The following is a 14,613-nucleotide window of genomic DNA, read 5'->3' as shown; positions in this document are numbered from 1 at the left end:
CAAAATTGAAAGTTTGAAAAATTGAGAACTTCCACCAAATTTTAAAAATTCTAAAAATTTGCAGAATTGAGAGTTTCAGAATCTCAGAATTTCAGAATCTCAGAATTTCGGAATTTCAGAATATCAGAATTTCAGAATTTCAGAATCTCAGAATCTCAGAATCTCAGAATATCAGAATTTCAAAATTTTAAAATCTCAGAATGTCAGAAATTCAAATTTCGAAATTTCGAAATTTCATAACCTCAGATTGCGAATTTCACAATTTCAAATTTTCAGACTCACAGAATTTCGAAATCTTTGAATATTCAATTTTTCGAAAAACGACTAATGACCTTCCGATTAGTCTAATTAGTCTACTCACCCATTTTCTAGAAACTTCTGTCTCATCCTTTGAAAAACCTATAAAAGCTCTCATTAGGCAGAAAAAAATCAATTTCAAATAATTCTTTTTGGAACCAACTTCCAATTACCAAAAATTTTGTTAGGTTGGAAGTCATTTTTTCGAAATCTTTCATGACTGAACAAATTGGAAAATTTTAGGAATCATAAAATTAGGACAGTATAGAACTGTAACGGAAAGTAACTGTAACGTAACACAAACTCTCTAATAGAAGACATCACCCATATGTTTGAGCCCAATTATCTCGGTTGCCATGAAAGATATCAGAAAAGTTTAAACTGATTAACTATTTATCATATTATCAAAAATATTTTATCAGTCTTTTTGATATCTTTCACAGGAACCGAGATAATTGAGCTCAAAGAACGCATAATGTGGGATATGAGCATTCATGATAATAGTCGTTATAGAACTACGATATTGTATTGTTGTTTAAAGGTACTCGGCTTTACATTTGAAAATTCAACTTTTTTTTTCATTAGCGCACATTTGCAACAAAGTTTCGGTTCAAAAGTCAACTGACCCCATCGCTCAATCGACCTTTGATTTCAAGTGGCCCTCCATTCTTGAAAAACGGAAACCCTAAACGAAAAAAACGTGCAAATGCAGTTTCCTATTCCTCCCGTTGCAATTATCAAGAGGATGGGGGTTTTAAACGGTCTTGTTCTTTTCCCCAATTCAGACAGAAAAATAGAAGACGTTCTCCTTCTCGATTTTTATGGGTTTACTATTAGTCACCTTTTTTCTAGCCACACACAGGATTCAGAAGAAAAGAAGAAGATAGTAAAATGAGGGAATGGAAAACGATGACTTTTGAACTAAACGAATGGGCAAGAATAAATTGGAAAGGTACCTAGGAACCTATAATTGGAAATTGGTTTCATTTCTTCTTTTGGCAAAATGGTCAACTTGTAGATTCCCCTTTTGCTGACTAGGTTGTAGTCAAGGGACGAAATTTGGCAAAACTACACGATTACAATGAGCACACTTATCTGGGTACCTATGAGAGATATCAAACATATGTCAAGTGATAAAATGTTGCTAAAGTTATGTTAAACAATTTATTTGTTGATAAATTTTTGACACTTTTTATAGGAATCGAGATAATTGAGCTCAAAGAACAAGCTTAAGAAGTTAGACATCAGCAAGGTCTCCATAGCGCCGTCTAATTTATCTCGGCTCCTGGATGAGATATCCACAATGTGTAAGCTAATAAAATGTTACTGATATTATGATAAACATTTCATCAGTTAACAAAATTTTGATATCTCTCATAGGTATCGACATAATTGAGCTCAAAGTGCAAGTAGTGGCTTTGTTACGCGTTGGTGCCCTATCTTGATTTCAAAGGTAAAAAAGGCAATATTGAAGCAAAAAATCTGGACAACTTTTGTCGAAAAACGGCAAATTTGAAATGGAATTTTAAACAATCGAGGCGAATTTATGAAATCGCATAGCTACCAGCTCAGCTACGCGGTCTTGAAAAAAGCTGCCGACTGGTAACCAATTCCACCATTACACTTTGAGCTCACATATCTCGGTTCCTATAAGAGATATTAAAAATCTGTATCCTGATAAAATTTTGTCCTATTATCACCAACATTTGTATAGTTTACAAATTTTTGATATCTTGCACAGAAATTGAGATAATTGAGCGTGAAGAAAAATTAAAGGGTAGCGTTTACGATAGTCTAGTCCTGTCGTTGGCAAGGTAATACTTTGGATGCTCTAGTTGTCTTTAGCTTCTTTTCCTATTATCTTCCTTCCCTAATTCTTACCTTTTGTTCCTCCCAGTGAGACCATCCTGACAATTTATACTTAATTCGTTCCGAGACGCGTTTCCGAATCTCGTTTCCTTTTTTCGCACACACAGACACAAAACGCTAAATTTGCAACCCGAACCGCCTCATTCACCATTACAACCTGACCAATTCACACCTGGAATGGATTTGAAAAAAAAATAACATCAAGGGGAACAAAAATGTTTTACAGAGGCGCATGCACCTTCCTGGATCATCAAGCATGTGACGAGGTGTGTAAGACGGACAACTTCTGGTACGGCCATTGTATTGGATGGGATGGCTTCAATTTTAGGTAGGAACGAGTCACAAAAAAAAACAAAAAGAAACAAAAAGAATTGCATCGACCGGGAATCGAACCCGGGCCGCCCGCGTGGCAGGCGAACATTCTACCACAGGTAAAGGGGGACTGTCGAAAAACTGCTAAATGACAGTTGAAGAGGCGCAAACTGGCGAATGACTGCTAGTTGGCAGCCGAAGGAGAACTGACGGGCCGTCGACGGTCCGTCGACGGACAGTCGGTACCGATTGGAAAACATACTTGAAGGTTCTGATTGGAAATCATGCAGAAAACAATTTCTCCTACTCCCACTAGATTATAAGAAATGATAGAATCTTATTTTCCTCAAATATGACCACCTCAAAAAATAGGTTGTTGAACGACTGCTGAATGGCAGTCGAAGAGGCGCTGACTGGCCAACGACCGGTGGTTGGCGGTCCAAATTCCTTCAGAATGGAAAATTTTGTTGAAAAAATAGTTCTCTCTAAAAACATCATAAAAGTCATAGAGGGGTCTGGGAAGCTAAAAAATGCGTTATTAGAAGCATTTCTATATCAATTAGGATTTGAGGCGCGGTTGGTGAAAAACTGCTAAATGACAGTCGAATAGGCGCTGACTGGTTGATGGCGCCTGAATAAAAAAATATGTTTGAACATTCCTTAGTATATATCTAGAAGCATGTGTTAGCATTTTCGTGTTCCAAGATTTTTACTCGAGTTGTCATTGCATGATAATAATCAATCGTTCAGGACACATGTTCTCGGTCATATTTTTCGATTTGCTTAAGATTTCCGACGAAATTTGTTTTTAATTTTGTACAATTTGTGTCTTAAAGTGCTATTTTTCCGTTTTTCTTCCAAAATCACAACAATTCGTTTTTTAAATGCTGTTTTATAACTGCCGAGCTTCAAAATTTCGGTCATAGAGATTTGCAACGACACTCCGAAATCCCGCAACGACACTCCGAAATCCCGGCTGCGCCTTGTTTAGCGGCACAAGACTTTACTAACTTTTCGTCTTTTTTCAGTTTCTTTCGCTTTTCGAAGTGTTCTCTTATTGAAATTCAGTATTTTTCGCTTAATTTATATAACTACTGGCATAAAGAAGCACTGAAAAGCTTTGCGCACTTTGGCTCTGCGCGTTTTTAGTTGAAAACGCAGAAAAAATCGGCGAAAACTCCTTGCGATGAAAGTTTCGAAAGTTTCGCTATTTTTGCTTCGGAACGTTACAAATGCAGCCTTTCAGGAGTTTTTATATGGTGAGTTGGAAGTTTTTATACGTTCCGAAGCAAAAACTATCGTAAACTCTGAAATTGTTCATGCGTTGTCGAAAATTCACCTCGTCGATACTTCATAGGTGTGACGTTTTGCAAGTGCAATGTTTGGAAAGTAACAACTTTGCAAGGTTCGCACAAAAATTAATACGGAAATCAGTTTTTGCTGTTTCTGACTCGTTTTTAAAAGTTCACATGCGAAACGTCGCCCTTTTGAAGTCTGCTTTAAAAATGCCGCAGAGCCTAAAAATCTAAAGATTTTTTACTTGCCAGTTTTTAGTGTTGCGAACGCATCAATTTTACTTATTTTGAACGTACTTATAAGCGAAAAATACTGTTCAATGAGAGAAATGTACATACCGAAAAACGAAAAAAGTTGAAAGGGAGAAACGAAGAAGAGAAAGAGAACGAAAGGAAATAAAAAAAGCTTCTGATTTTTCGAGTTGAGTTTCTATGAAGTTTGAACTTTGCGAAAACACAGAAAGAAAATCGGAAGTTCTGTCTCATTCAGAACTTGTGATTTCTTATGTGTTTTCTCTTGTTCTACTCATAAAAATTCACCTTTGAAAAAATCAGAGTTACTTTTTAAAAACAATACACAATCCACAGAAACTATAAGTTGAATAAAGAATTTCTATTGTTTATTACCTGTTTAATGATGAACTGTCAAGAAGGCGCTATCATTATAGACGGTCCGTCTTCGAGGCGCAAATCGTTACAGACGGACCGTCGGCGGCGCGCGATTCGACTGCCGACTGTTCGCTTTTCGGCAGTCCGCGCCCGCCAGACGGCCCGTTTTTCGGCAGTCCCCCTCTACCTGTGACCACTGAACCACCGATGCGACGAAGGAAAGGGGAGTGGAGGCCGTATAGGAAGGAGGGAGAAGCGGGGGTTGGGGAGAAAGAGACGCAAAGAGGAGCGAATAAAGAGAAGAGTAAAATTTTTCGAGGGATGCGGAAAATTAAGAATTGCGAAATTTTTTGGGAACTTTCAAGAGGAAAACCGGAGATCTCAAAATATCAAAAATCATAATTTTTTTTTTCAGCTGCAAATGCTACGAATATCTCGCTCCGTTGGATGGGAAAATTTGTGAAACACGGCAAATGGCTTGTTCGGAGAAATGCAAAGATCAGGTAGGTGTAAAAACCGAGAATCTAGAATTTTTTTTAATTGTCAAATTTTTCATGGAACGCCCTTTTTCAGAATCATTTTCGAGCTTTAAAATTGAATAATTTGAATTCTACACTACCAAAAACATAGTGGCGCTAAAGGGAATCGAACTTACAGGGGTTTCTGCTCCAAAGACAGACTTCTTACCAGTTGCGCCATTTGGGTGCCGCGGGCTTCATCCGCCGCCACGGTGGTGCAACCGGGAAGACGACTGACTTTGGAGCGTAGACCCCGACAAGTTCGATTCCTTCAAGCTTCAATAGGTTTTTAAGTGCGTAAAACTCAATTTTTTGGGGTTCAAACCTCAAAAATGGCTCTGGAAACTAATTCTTGCTCGAAAAAAATTCGAAAACCAAATTTGTTTCAGGGTTCCGAAGGCGGTTTCTGTTTCCCTCAAATGGATTCCCGTAAATCCCTCCGTACCGCCTGTGAATGCTTCAAAAAACTGCAAGTTTTGAGACGAAAGAAGAGAAGTGTCCGAAGAAGTTATCAACGCGTTGTTTAACTATTTTATTTTATTGTTTATATACATTTAGGTTTTCACATAGAGATTTTAACGAGAACCAATAAAATTGTCATCATTATCGTGGAGAAGGGTCCTTGAGATGAGTTGCAGAAGTCCTTATTGCAGTAGCAATCGACGCGTTTCTGAAATTCAAGAAATAATAAGGTGACCTAGTTTTCTGTAAAAGTTAGGCCATCACTTACAGCAGTGTATCCATTGGTTGAGTTGCTCACATCACCGAGCTCATAGCATTGGTTGCTTGGAACTCCGAGATTATCCTCTCGCAGAGTAGCACAACCCTGAAAATTGGTGGTGGCCTAGAAAACCAAAACTAGTCCCTCAAACCTTGGTATAACTAGTCCATTTCAGATTGACACCACTGTAACCGATTTGGTAGACTTCTGAAAACAATTGGCAACATTTGGAAATTTTGAAAACTACAGTAATCCCTTACTGGCTCGTTTGATGCAGAACGTTCCATTGGTGCACATATCACTGCCTGATGTCTTTTTGCAGTCACCGAAGAGCTGAAAATGAGAGATTTTTAGAAAAAAAGATTTTGAGATTTTTTTAAATCTGAAAATCGCAAAATCTGAGATTTTGAGATTTGGAATTTTCAAAAATTTTGAAATTCAGAAAGTCCAAAAATTTTGAATTTTTCAGAATTCAATGGAATTTCAGAATCTCAGAATCTCAGAATTTCAGGATCTTAGAATCTCAGAAATTCAGGATCTTAGAATCTCAGAATCTCAGGATCTCAGGATCTCAGGATCTCAGAATCTCAGAATCACAGAATCTCAGAATATCATAATCCTAGAATCCTAAAATCTCAAAATCTCAGAATCTTAAGAACCTCAGCATTTCAGAATTTCAGAATCTTCTCAAAACACCCCAAAAACTCACACTATCCACAGTAATATTCAATTTGCTGAGTGCAGTTTTAGCGAATTTCGGTATTTTCTCAGCTCCTCCACATTGATGGCATTTCAGTCCATCTACCGATGACGTAGCAGTCATCAGAATCGCAAAAGTCAAAATGAAACTCATTTTTTCCATTTTTCTTCTAGAGGATTTTTGAAAAAATGAAGTTTCGCTCTTCTTTTTGGGGGAAAAAGGTTTTATGAGTGTCAGTTGCTTTCCTAGAATATTCCTAGAATATTCTAATGGTCCATGACGACCCGCCAATTGTTTTCAGATGTTTCTATGGAGAATTTTCGGGGGAAAGAAACCAAAAAGAATAATACAACTATCTTCTTTTTTTTTGTTGAAACAAAAATTGTGAAATCTGAGATGAAGAAAAATAAGATTCTGCATAGAATAGACTAAAGTTTTAGGAAGAAAAAAAAACATAACTTTATAACTTTTTGATAATTCGTGACTTTCTGAAATTTAGAAACTCTGAAATTCGAACATTTAATCAGACTCAGAAATTTAAAAAAGTTCCAAAAAACTCCAAAGAGCTAAAATTTTGAAAATTCCAAACAAATTAAAAAATCTCGCGTGTCACAATTCATATAAATTAACTGTAACCGAGATACAATATATACAAATACCAATCCCTTACTTTCCAACTTTCTACCAAATACTGTGTAAGTGTCCTTTCCCCCAAAAATTTGAACATATTTTTCCTCCATAAGCAGTTTCTCATTTAAATATCGAAACAAAAAATCATGGCTGACGATGGATACGAATTGATGGGTCCGGCTCAAGGACCATTCGCTCCGGCTCCAATCGGACCACCGTTGGCAGTTGGACAAAAACCTACTGTAGCTCCGCCCACTGCTAAACCACTTCCAGCGATTGTGAACCAAAAAAAGGCGGTGCCAAAGAGAGCGGACACCGAAACTGATTCGAGTGTTGAGCCGACTGCAAAAAGTGTTGCGGAGGGAAGAAAAGGAAAGAGTAGTGTGAGATCAGTGATGACCGAGCCTGCAGAGAAGGTAGGTTCAAAAAGGCCTGAAAAAAATTCGAAGAAGCAGAAATATTCCAGCAAACTTTGTCTAAAAATTATTATGCCAGAGCCTTTTTAGCATTGAAAAAAATCCAAAAAAAACCCGATTTTCAAACTGTCCGAAATCAAGAATACGGCTTTCAGGCCAATTTTCAAGCTTTAAACTCAAAAATTGAAATTCTACGTCCTAAAAAACCTATATACCCCAAAAGGAATCGAACTTTCGGGTCTCCCGCTCCAAAGTTAATCCTCTTCCCGCCTGCGCTATCCTTGCCAAACGTCGGGCGGCACTCTGATGGCGCAACCGGTAAAAGGGTGAACTTTTGGAGCAAAAGAGCTGCAAGTTCGATTCCTTTTGACTTGTATAGGTTTTTGGAGGCGTAGAGTTTAATTTTTTAAGTTTCAAAACTTTTAAATCGCACTAAAATTCTTTTATTTTTTACAGAGTCGCATGGAAAGTTGCTATCTCGACGGAAACGCAATCAGTCAACGTCCGAATACCCTGGACATTTGTCAATTGTCCGGTGCCATTTTTCTGACCCTCATCGTTGTGAGCATTTCGATTCCGGTCATTTTGACGGCCGTTGGACAAGCGGATATTGAGTGGATCAAGACTAAATTAGCGAAACTTTAAATGAGAGAATAAAAGATTTTTTGGGCTGTTTTTTCTCTAATTTGAAATGTGTTATTTTTTGCTTTTTTAGAGCTTTGAAAGTCAAAAAACTACCAAAAGACTTCCGGATTTCTAATCTCTTTTCCCTTTTACCGTAATCCCTAGACAAAAAAAATAGAAAATCCGGGATTTTCGAATATCTCCGAATGGACAGTATAATGACGAATTACGAGGGTCTTTCTTTTTTTTCTTTTTCTTTAAAGGTGGGGGGACATGAAAAAAATAATGTTCTCGAAATTCCGTTCAAAGATGCCCCTCGAGGAATTGAACTTGTGAGGGCGATGATTAAGGGTGCGGCGCCGCTACCGACTGAGCCACGCGGGCAAAGAGAAAGCGCTCGCCCGATTGCATACATAAAGGCGAGGACGACAGCTGTACGCAGAGTGACATTAAGCGTTGTACACCGTCACGGTAGAATGCATACTCTAGCTACAAAAAAAACTACGAAAAATCTCCTGTCCCCCCACCTTTAAAGTACAATAATTTTTGGAAAATTTTGAAAAAATTGAATCTTGAATTTCTGAAATTTTTGAATTTTAGAATTTCCGAATTTCTAAGAAATTCCTAATTTTTCGAATTTCCAGGAATTCCTGAATTTCTTCTGGTTTTCAAAAAAGTTTTTGGAATTTTCGGAATTCATGCCTACTTCATTAAAAAAAGTGTGTGCTAGATTTTCTAGATTTTTTCGGAATTCCGAAAATTTCCTGAATTTCAAAAAGTTTTGAACTTCGAAAAAATTTACGGTTTTCCAGGAATTTCTGAACTTCTGAAGTTCAGAATTTCTAATTTTCAAAAAACATTCTGAATTTCTGAAAATTTTGATTTTTTTCTGAACTTTTAGAACACCAATTTTTGGAATTTCTATATTTCTTCAAGCTATCAAAATCCACCGCGCTGCGCCTTTAATCCCATATCTAAGCAATTTGTTAACTTGTCGGTCGACTGAACATCGGCTGTTGGTGTCCTATTAAGTCGTCTCCATCCGATTTCTCTTTCTCTCTCTCTCTCTCTCTCTCTCTCTCTCTCTCTCTCTCTCTCTCTCTCTCTTTTCCTTCTCATATATCTTGGTAATACGCACAACTGGGTCAATGCAAAAGTCATCGGAAGAAGAAAGAAGAAGACGTTAGAAAAGACAGTTTGGTTTCCGAAAAAGAAAATCTTCCGTTTTATTATTGGATGGTTTCCGTTGATGTAAATTTAGTTTAGAGACAATTGGATTACAAGCGCTTCTTATTTAGTGAAACTTTTTGGTCACCAAAAAAGTCTGCGTACCTAAACTTGGGATTGAAAACTAAAAAAAATGTAGTTGAACACCCTCAAGGCGTTTTTGAACTGCGGAAAGTGCCTTCCTCAACGATTTAAAAATCGAGTTCACGCCCCCAAAAACCTATACACTCCCAAAGGAATCGAACTTGTGGGTCTACGACTCCAACTTCAATCCTTTTCCCACCTGAGCCATCCTTGTGAGCGCAATCGATGCGTGGGGTGTAGCTAGGGCGCCGCGCTCTGGTGGCGCAACTGCTAAGAGGGTGAACTTTAGAGCAGAAGACCCACGAGATATATTCCTTTGGGGTCACATAGGTGTTTGGGGGTGTAGAATTTGATTTTTCGATTCCCAAACTTCAGAAATTGCTCTTGAAAATACATTTAGGCTTCGAATAGCTTAATTTTCCGATATGAAGGCTTTTTTCAGTGTTCAACTCCTTTCTCGCTCATTTCACTTGATATCCCTTTCTTCCAATTCCATTATCTCCTCGGGGTCTTATCTCACCTCTTCCGACCCCCAAATTTCCACTTTTAATCGTATTTTAATCGCCTGTTAACTGGAAGAAGATTAGACAATTTGTTTTGCGACAGGAACAATCCCCACCGTTCCGATTTTATGGTTTTTGTGGTTTGATAATAGACCAAACTACAGAAATTTTGCATTTTCGGTAGGTTCAAGACACAAAAATGTGAATACAGAGCATTTGAAAACCAGAAAATTGAGTTTAACGCTCTAAAAAACCTACATGCCCCCGGAGGAATCAAACTTGTGGACTTCTGCTCCAAAGACATCCCTTCTACCAGTTGCGCCACCGGAGGGCGGCCAACGCGCCAATTGCGCCTGTGATGATACCTGAGGCGGGAAGAGGATTGACTTTGGAGCAGCAGGCCCATAGGTTCGATTCCTTTTGGGGTGTATAGGTTTTTGGGGGTGTGGAATTCGATTTTTTGGGTTTTAAACCTCACAAATCGCTTTGAAAGTGTCAATTTGCCATCAAAAGTTGGCCTCGGGCACCTTTGAGTTTATAGGTTCTTTTTGGAGCGCGAAATTCAAAATTCGTTAGAATTAATTTTTCTTGGATACCTTCTCCGAACTTGTCACCTTGTCCAAAACCCATTCCACGTGTCAATCCATCGTGTTCACACCCATATATGCATGTACCTATAAATGTCACTTTCCATTCAAATGTCACTTCCCCTTCCCACCACTAATTTCTCGGATCCCTTACCATACACAAAGGGTAATTCAACCAATTTGTACTGTTCCTTGTTCTCTTCCTCACAATTTTCCATGACCTCATCGTTCTAGGCAAGCGTGAAATTTTTGAGGTTAGAAAAGCTTGTACAAACAATTCCTTTGCCACTTTTTAAGATCAAAAAATCGATTCAACCCAATTTTCACTTTAAAAGTTGATCTTTAAACTTTCGGTGGTCCAAAACATCTTTCCAGTGCGATTTTTGAAGTTTTGAACCCAAAAATCAAATTTTACGCCTAGAAAAACCTATAGAAGCCCAAAGGAATTGAACTTTTGGGTCTTCCAACGTCAGATCTTTTACCAGTTGAGCCACGCGGACGCCAAAGCGCGGAAGGCACTTTTTTGAAGTTGGTAAAAGCACAATTATGGTATTTTTGGTTGAAATGCCTAGCTAACTAGCCACCCCTATTTTCTTTCCTTCTCCAGCCAAAATCTTAGACCTCATGTCCATTCATCCCATCCCAACAGTTACAATTATACAACACAACAATTGTACAAGTTTTACCCGAAAACTTTCTCCTTTCTTCTTCTTATGCCTTCTTATTCCTCTCGCTTTCTGATGACCAGTCATCCAAAAGGGATTCACTCTCGTTTTCCCTTTTCAAATAGGTTTTGTGGGTGTCGAGTTTTCGCATCTTCTTTCGAAGCAAGCTTTTGACGTTCCTTTTGCTTAGTCACCCGTTTTCCAGAAGTTTCATGGCTTACGGTGAGATTAGCCAGCTTTGAAACTCATAAAAATCAAATTTTACGCCTAGAAAAACCTATATACCCACAAAGGAATCGAACTTGTGGGTCTTCTGCCCCAAATTCAGCCCTCTTACCAGTTGCCCCACGCGTACGCTAAAGCACGGGCGTCCTGCTTGACTCCACGCTTCGCCCGCATTCACAGGAATAGCTCAGTCGGGTGGACTTCAGAGCAGAATACCAATAGGCTCGATTTCTTTTGGCTTTTATAGGTTTTTTGGGGTTTAGAGTTTGATTTTTTAGAGTTCAAAACTCGAAACTCGGTCTGAAAGGCATAGTTTTGCTCTAGAGTGGTAATTTTTTAACGTTTTAATTACCCAGAAATCAGTGTTACAATCTTTTTTTGATGTTTTTTTTCCTGAACTGTCACTCTCTTCAGAAAGCCTTTCTGAACAGGTATACATGTTCCTGGTTCTTTGTGTCCCTCGTTTTTTCTATTTAATTGAACTGGATCTTTCTCACTCTGACGAGGAGTGTGAAAAACCTTTCTTTTTAGGAATTTCTTGTAATTTTCCTAACGAAACCGACAGCAAGCAGCACATCAAGCAAAAGGGCTAATCAGTTATCTTCCACCTGACTTTTGGAGAAGCTAGGAATTTCGGATGGACACACCTTTTAGACGGCGATTTTCGAGAAATCCATCAGGGTGTGGCTAGGCGTTTGTATTGGAAATTCCTCGATTTTACGATTAACAACATTAAAAAGTACTGTTCCCAACGATTTTCCAGCTTTAAAACTTGAAAACACGAATTTTACACTATCAAAAACCTATATGCTCTAGAAGGAATCGAACTTATAGGTCTTCTGCTCCAAAGTCAATCCTCTTCCCGCCTGTGCTATCATTGCGGGCGCGGTCGGCAGCTCAGGCGCATGTACAGTGCCTAGGTGCCGCTTTTTGGGTGGCGCAACTGGTAAGCAGCTCGACTTTGATGCGAAGACTCACGAGTACGATTCATTCTTTGGAAAATAAGTTTTGAAGGACGTAGAATTCAATTTTTTGGGTCTTAAACCTCGAAAATCGCTCTGGAAGGCACACTTAGGTTTCAGAATGATCGATTTTCCGTTGTTCTTTTCGTTTTTTCCTTCATCCAATTTACCGCACAGTATTAGTAGGAAACCTTCCCACACATTCTCCTTATCTTACTAATCCATCTCAATCAGTTTTCCCCGCCGACTCATGTCTTTCAACATCTCCCTCTAAAAAGTTTCAATGATGAGAATTTGTACTACTAGGTCATCTTTGAAACCCTCCTCTTTCTATATTTTCTCCCGAGAAGTATTACCAAAGCCCTTTGGAGACATCAATCTCTTCTCATTCGATACCGTCTTTTCTCCTTATCTGTCACCCATCATCGCCCTTGTATCTTTTTCGGGACGGTGGTAGGCGGAATGTGTATTCATGAGAGAAACCAATGATACTGTTCCTGGACTCTCCGAAAATGTCTTTTAAAAAGTTTTCATCCGAGCATAAACCACTTCCAATGCGATTTTTGTTGCTTGAAACACAAAAAATCGATTTTCACATTACCAAAAATCTATATACCCCAAAAGGAATCGAACTGGTGAGTCTTCAGCTCCAAAGTCAATATTCTTCCCACCTGAGCTAACCTCACGGGCGCGGTCGACGCGTGGGGCGCAGCTAGGGCGCCGCTTCTTGGCGTCCACGTAGCGCAACTGGTAAGATGTATGACTTTGGAGCAGAAGACCCTCAAGTTCGATTCCTTTGTGGGTATATAGGTTTTGAGGGCGTGAAATTCAACTTTCTGGCAAAAATCTTCATCTGGGCACGAATTCCGTTTTTTTTTCTGGTTCAAAATTTGGTTAGAGAATGTTTTCTGAGTCTTTAAAGCATATATTCTCGTCCTACGAATTTTCCAACCACAAAAACTGATTTTGAACATTGAAAAATGCTTTTACAACGCAATTTGCAAAGTTTCGAACCCGAAATATCACATTTTTCGCTGCCCAAAACCTATACATCCTCATAGGAATCGAACCTATGGGTCTCAGCTCCAAAGTCAAGCCTCCTCCCGCCTGAGCTATCATTCCAGCCACTATTGGCGCATTGGTGCGCTGCTAGGGTGCCTGGATGCCGCGCTCTGGTGGTGCAACTGGTAAGAGGATGGAATTCGGAGCAGATGACCCACAACTTCGATTCCTTTTGGGTTTTATGGGGTTTTAATAACGTATGGCTCAATTTTTGAATTTCAAACTTCGGAAATTGCTTTGAAAAACATTTTTCGACTTGAGTTTTTTTTCATGTAAACTTTTCCGTTCTGTCCTTTTTCTATAATCTCTTGACCCGATCAAAACTTTCTCATGTCTTGTAACTTTCCGTTATCCTCTCCGCCAAGAAAATCCCTTTGTCCGCCGACTTATAATTACTTGTTCGCCGCTTCCGAGATGTATGTGTATGTGACTTTCACTCGAGAAAATGGTATCTAATTATCAATTCGCTTGTTTCTTGTTACTTTCTCCTAGATTTCTCTCTTTCCCCGTTTATCCAGATTTCCCATTTTGGCCGATTCACTGATTTAGCACCCATCATCATCGTCTCCTCTAGAGATATATATTGTGTTGATTTATAGGTTCATATAAATTGGACCACTTTTAGGTGTTGGCAGCATCCAGAAATCCTGTATTTGTGTCCAGTTAGGGAATGGGCAATCCGTTTAGTCACCTAAATAGGATTGGATAGGTGAAGGTGTGTCAGAGACTGGTTTTTTAGATCCCAAAAAGTGATGTTCAGTCTGATTTTTGGGGTTTAGCAGTTGAAATTTTGGATTTTATAGGTAGAAAAACCCGTAGACGTTAAATGGAATTTTTGCTATTCACTTTTGTACTGTTTTCTTTCTCAAAAGAGGCTTTCCAAGCCGATTTTCTAACTTGAGGACTCAAAAAATTGAATGTAGAAAAACCTATAGACCCCATAAGGAATTGAACTTGAGGGTCACCTGCTCCAAAGTCAACCTTCATACCAGTTGCGCCACCGAAGCGCGGCGCTTATCGTGTCAACCGCTCAGGTGGGAAGAGGATTGACTTTGAAGCAGTAGATACCCAAGTTTGCTTCCTTTTGGGGTATATAGGTTTTTGGGGGTGTAGAATCCCATTTTTCGAGTTCCAAACGACAAAAATCGCTCCGGAAAGTAATTTTTCAAACATTTTTCATATTCCGGATGTCCTTTAACCCATTCCTAACCAGATTGTATCATGTAATCTTCTAATCCACCTCCTCCCCATCAACTTTGCACTATTGCACAACACACTCCTCCCCTCTCCCCTCTTTTTCTTCATAT

At 38.9% G+C, this 14,613-nt stretch overlaps 4 protein-coding genes across 4 annotated transcripts; 2 read left to right on the top strand and 2 right to left on the bottom strand.

Moving 5' to 3' along the window:
• Positions 1-1,609: 1,609 nt before the first annotated feature.
• Positions 1,610-1,675, bottom strand: CBG25516 (the record flags this gene model as incomplete). The annotated part of the gene is made up of 1 exon (XM_045242032.1): positions 1,610-1,675. One exon carries the CDS (start codon positions 1,673-1,675, stop codon positions 1,610-1,612), a length of 66 nt encoding a protein of 21 aa, XP_045098291.1.
• A 706-nt stretch (positions 1,676-2,381) lies between these two features.
• On the top strand, positions 2,382-5,427 carry CBG04268 (the record flags this gene model as incomplete). The annotated part of the gene is made up of 3 exons (XM_002630293.2): positions 2,382-2,494; positions 4,798-4,885; positions 5,290-5,427. 3 exons carry the CDS (start codon positions 2,382-2,384, stop codon positions 5,425-5,427), a joined length of 339 nt encoding a protein of 112 aa, XP_002630339.2.
• Positions 5,428-5,462: 35 nt separating this feature from the next.
• On the bottom strand, positions 5,463-6,444 carry CBG04267 (the record flags this gene model as incomplete). The annotated part of the gene is made up of 3 exons (XM_045242031.1): positions 5,463-5,570; positions 5,631-5,726; positions 6,331-6,444. 3 exons carry the CDS (start codon positions 6,442-6,444, stop codon positions 5,463-5,465), a joined length of 318 nt encoding a protein of 105 aa, XP_045092628.1.
• Positions 6,445-7,097: 653 nt separating this feature from the next.
• Positions 7,098-8,012, top strand: CBG04266 (the record flags this gene model as incomplete). Its single annotated transcript, XM_045242030.1, has 2 exons — positions 7,098-7,367; positions 7,824-8,012. The coding sequence occupies 2 exons, from the start codon at positions 7,098-7,100 to the stop codon at positions 8,010-8,012; spliced, it is 459 nt and encodes a 152-aa protein (XP_045092627.1).
• Positions 8,013-14,613: the final 6,601 nt, after the last annotated feature.

Source organism: Caenorhabditis briggsae, assembly GCF_000004555.2.
Source record: "Caenorhabditis briggsae complete genome, chrII, whole genome shotgun sequence".
NCBI lineage: Eukaryota > Metazoa > Nematoda > Chromadorea > Rhabditida > Rhabditidae > Caenorhabditis > Caenorhabditis briggsae.
Note: the sequence above shows the minus strand (reverse complement) of the source record. Positions and strands in the feature narration are given on the sequence as shown.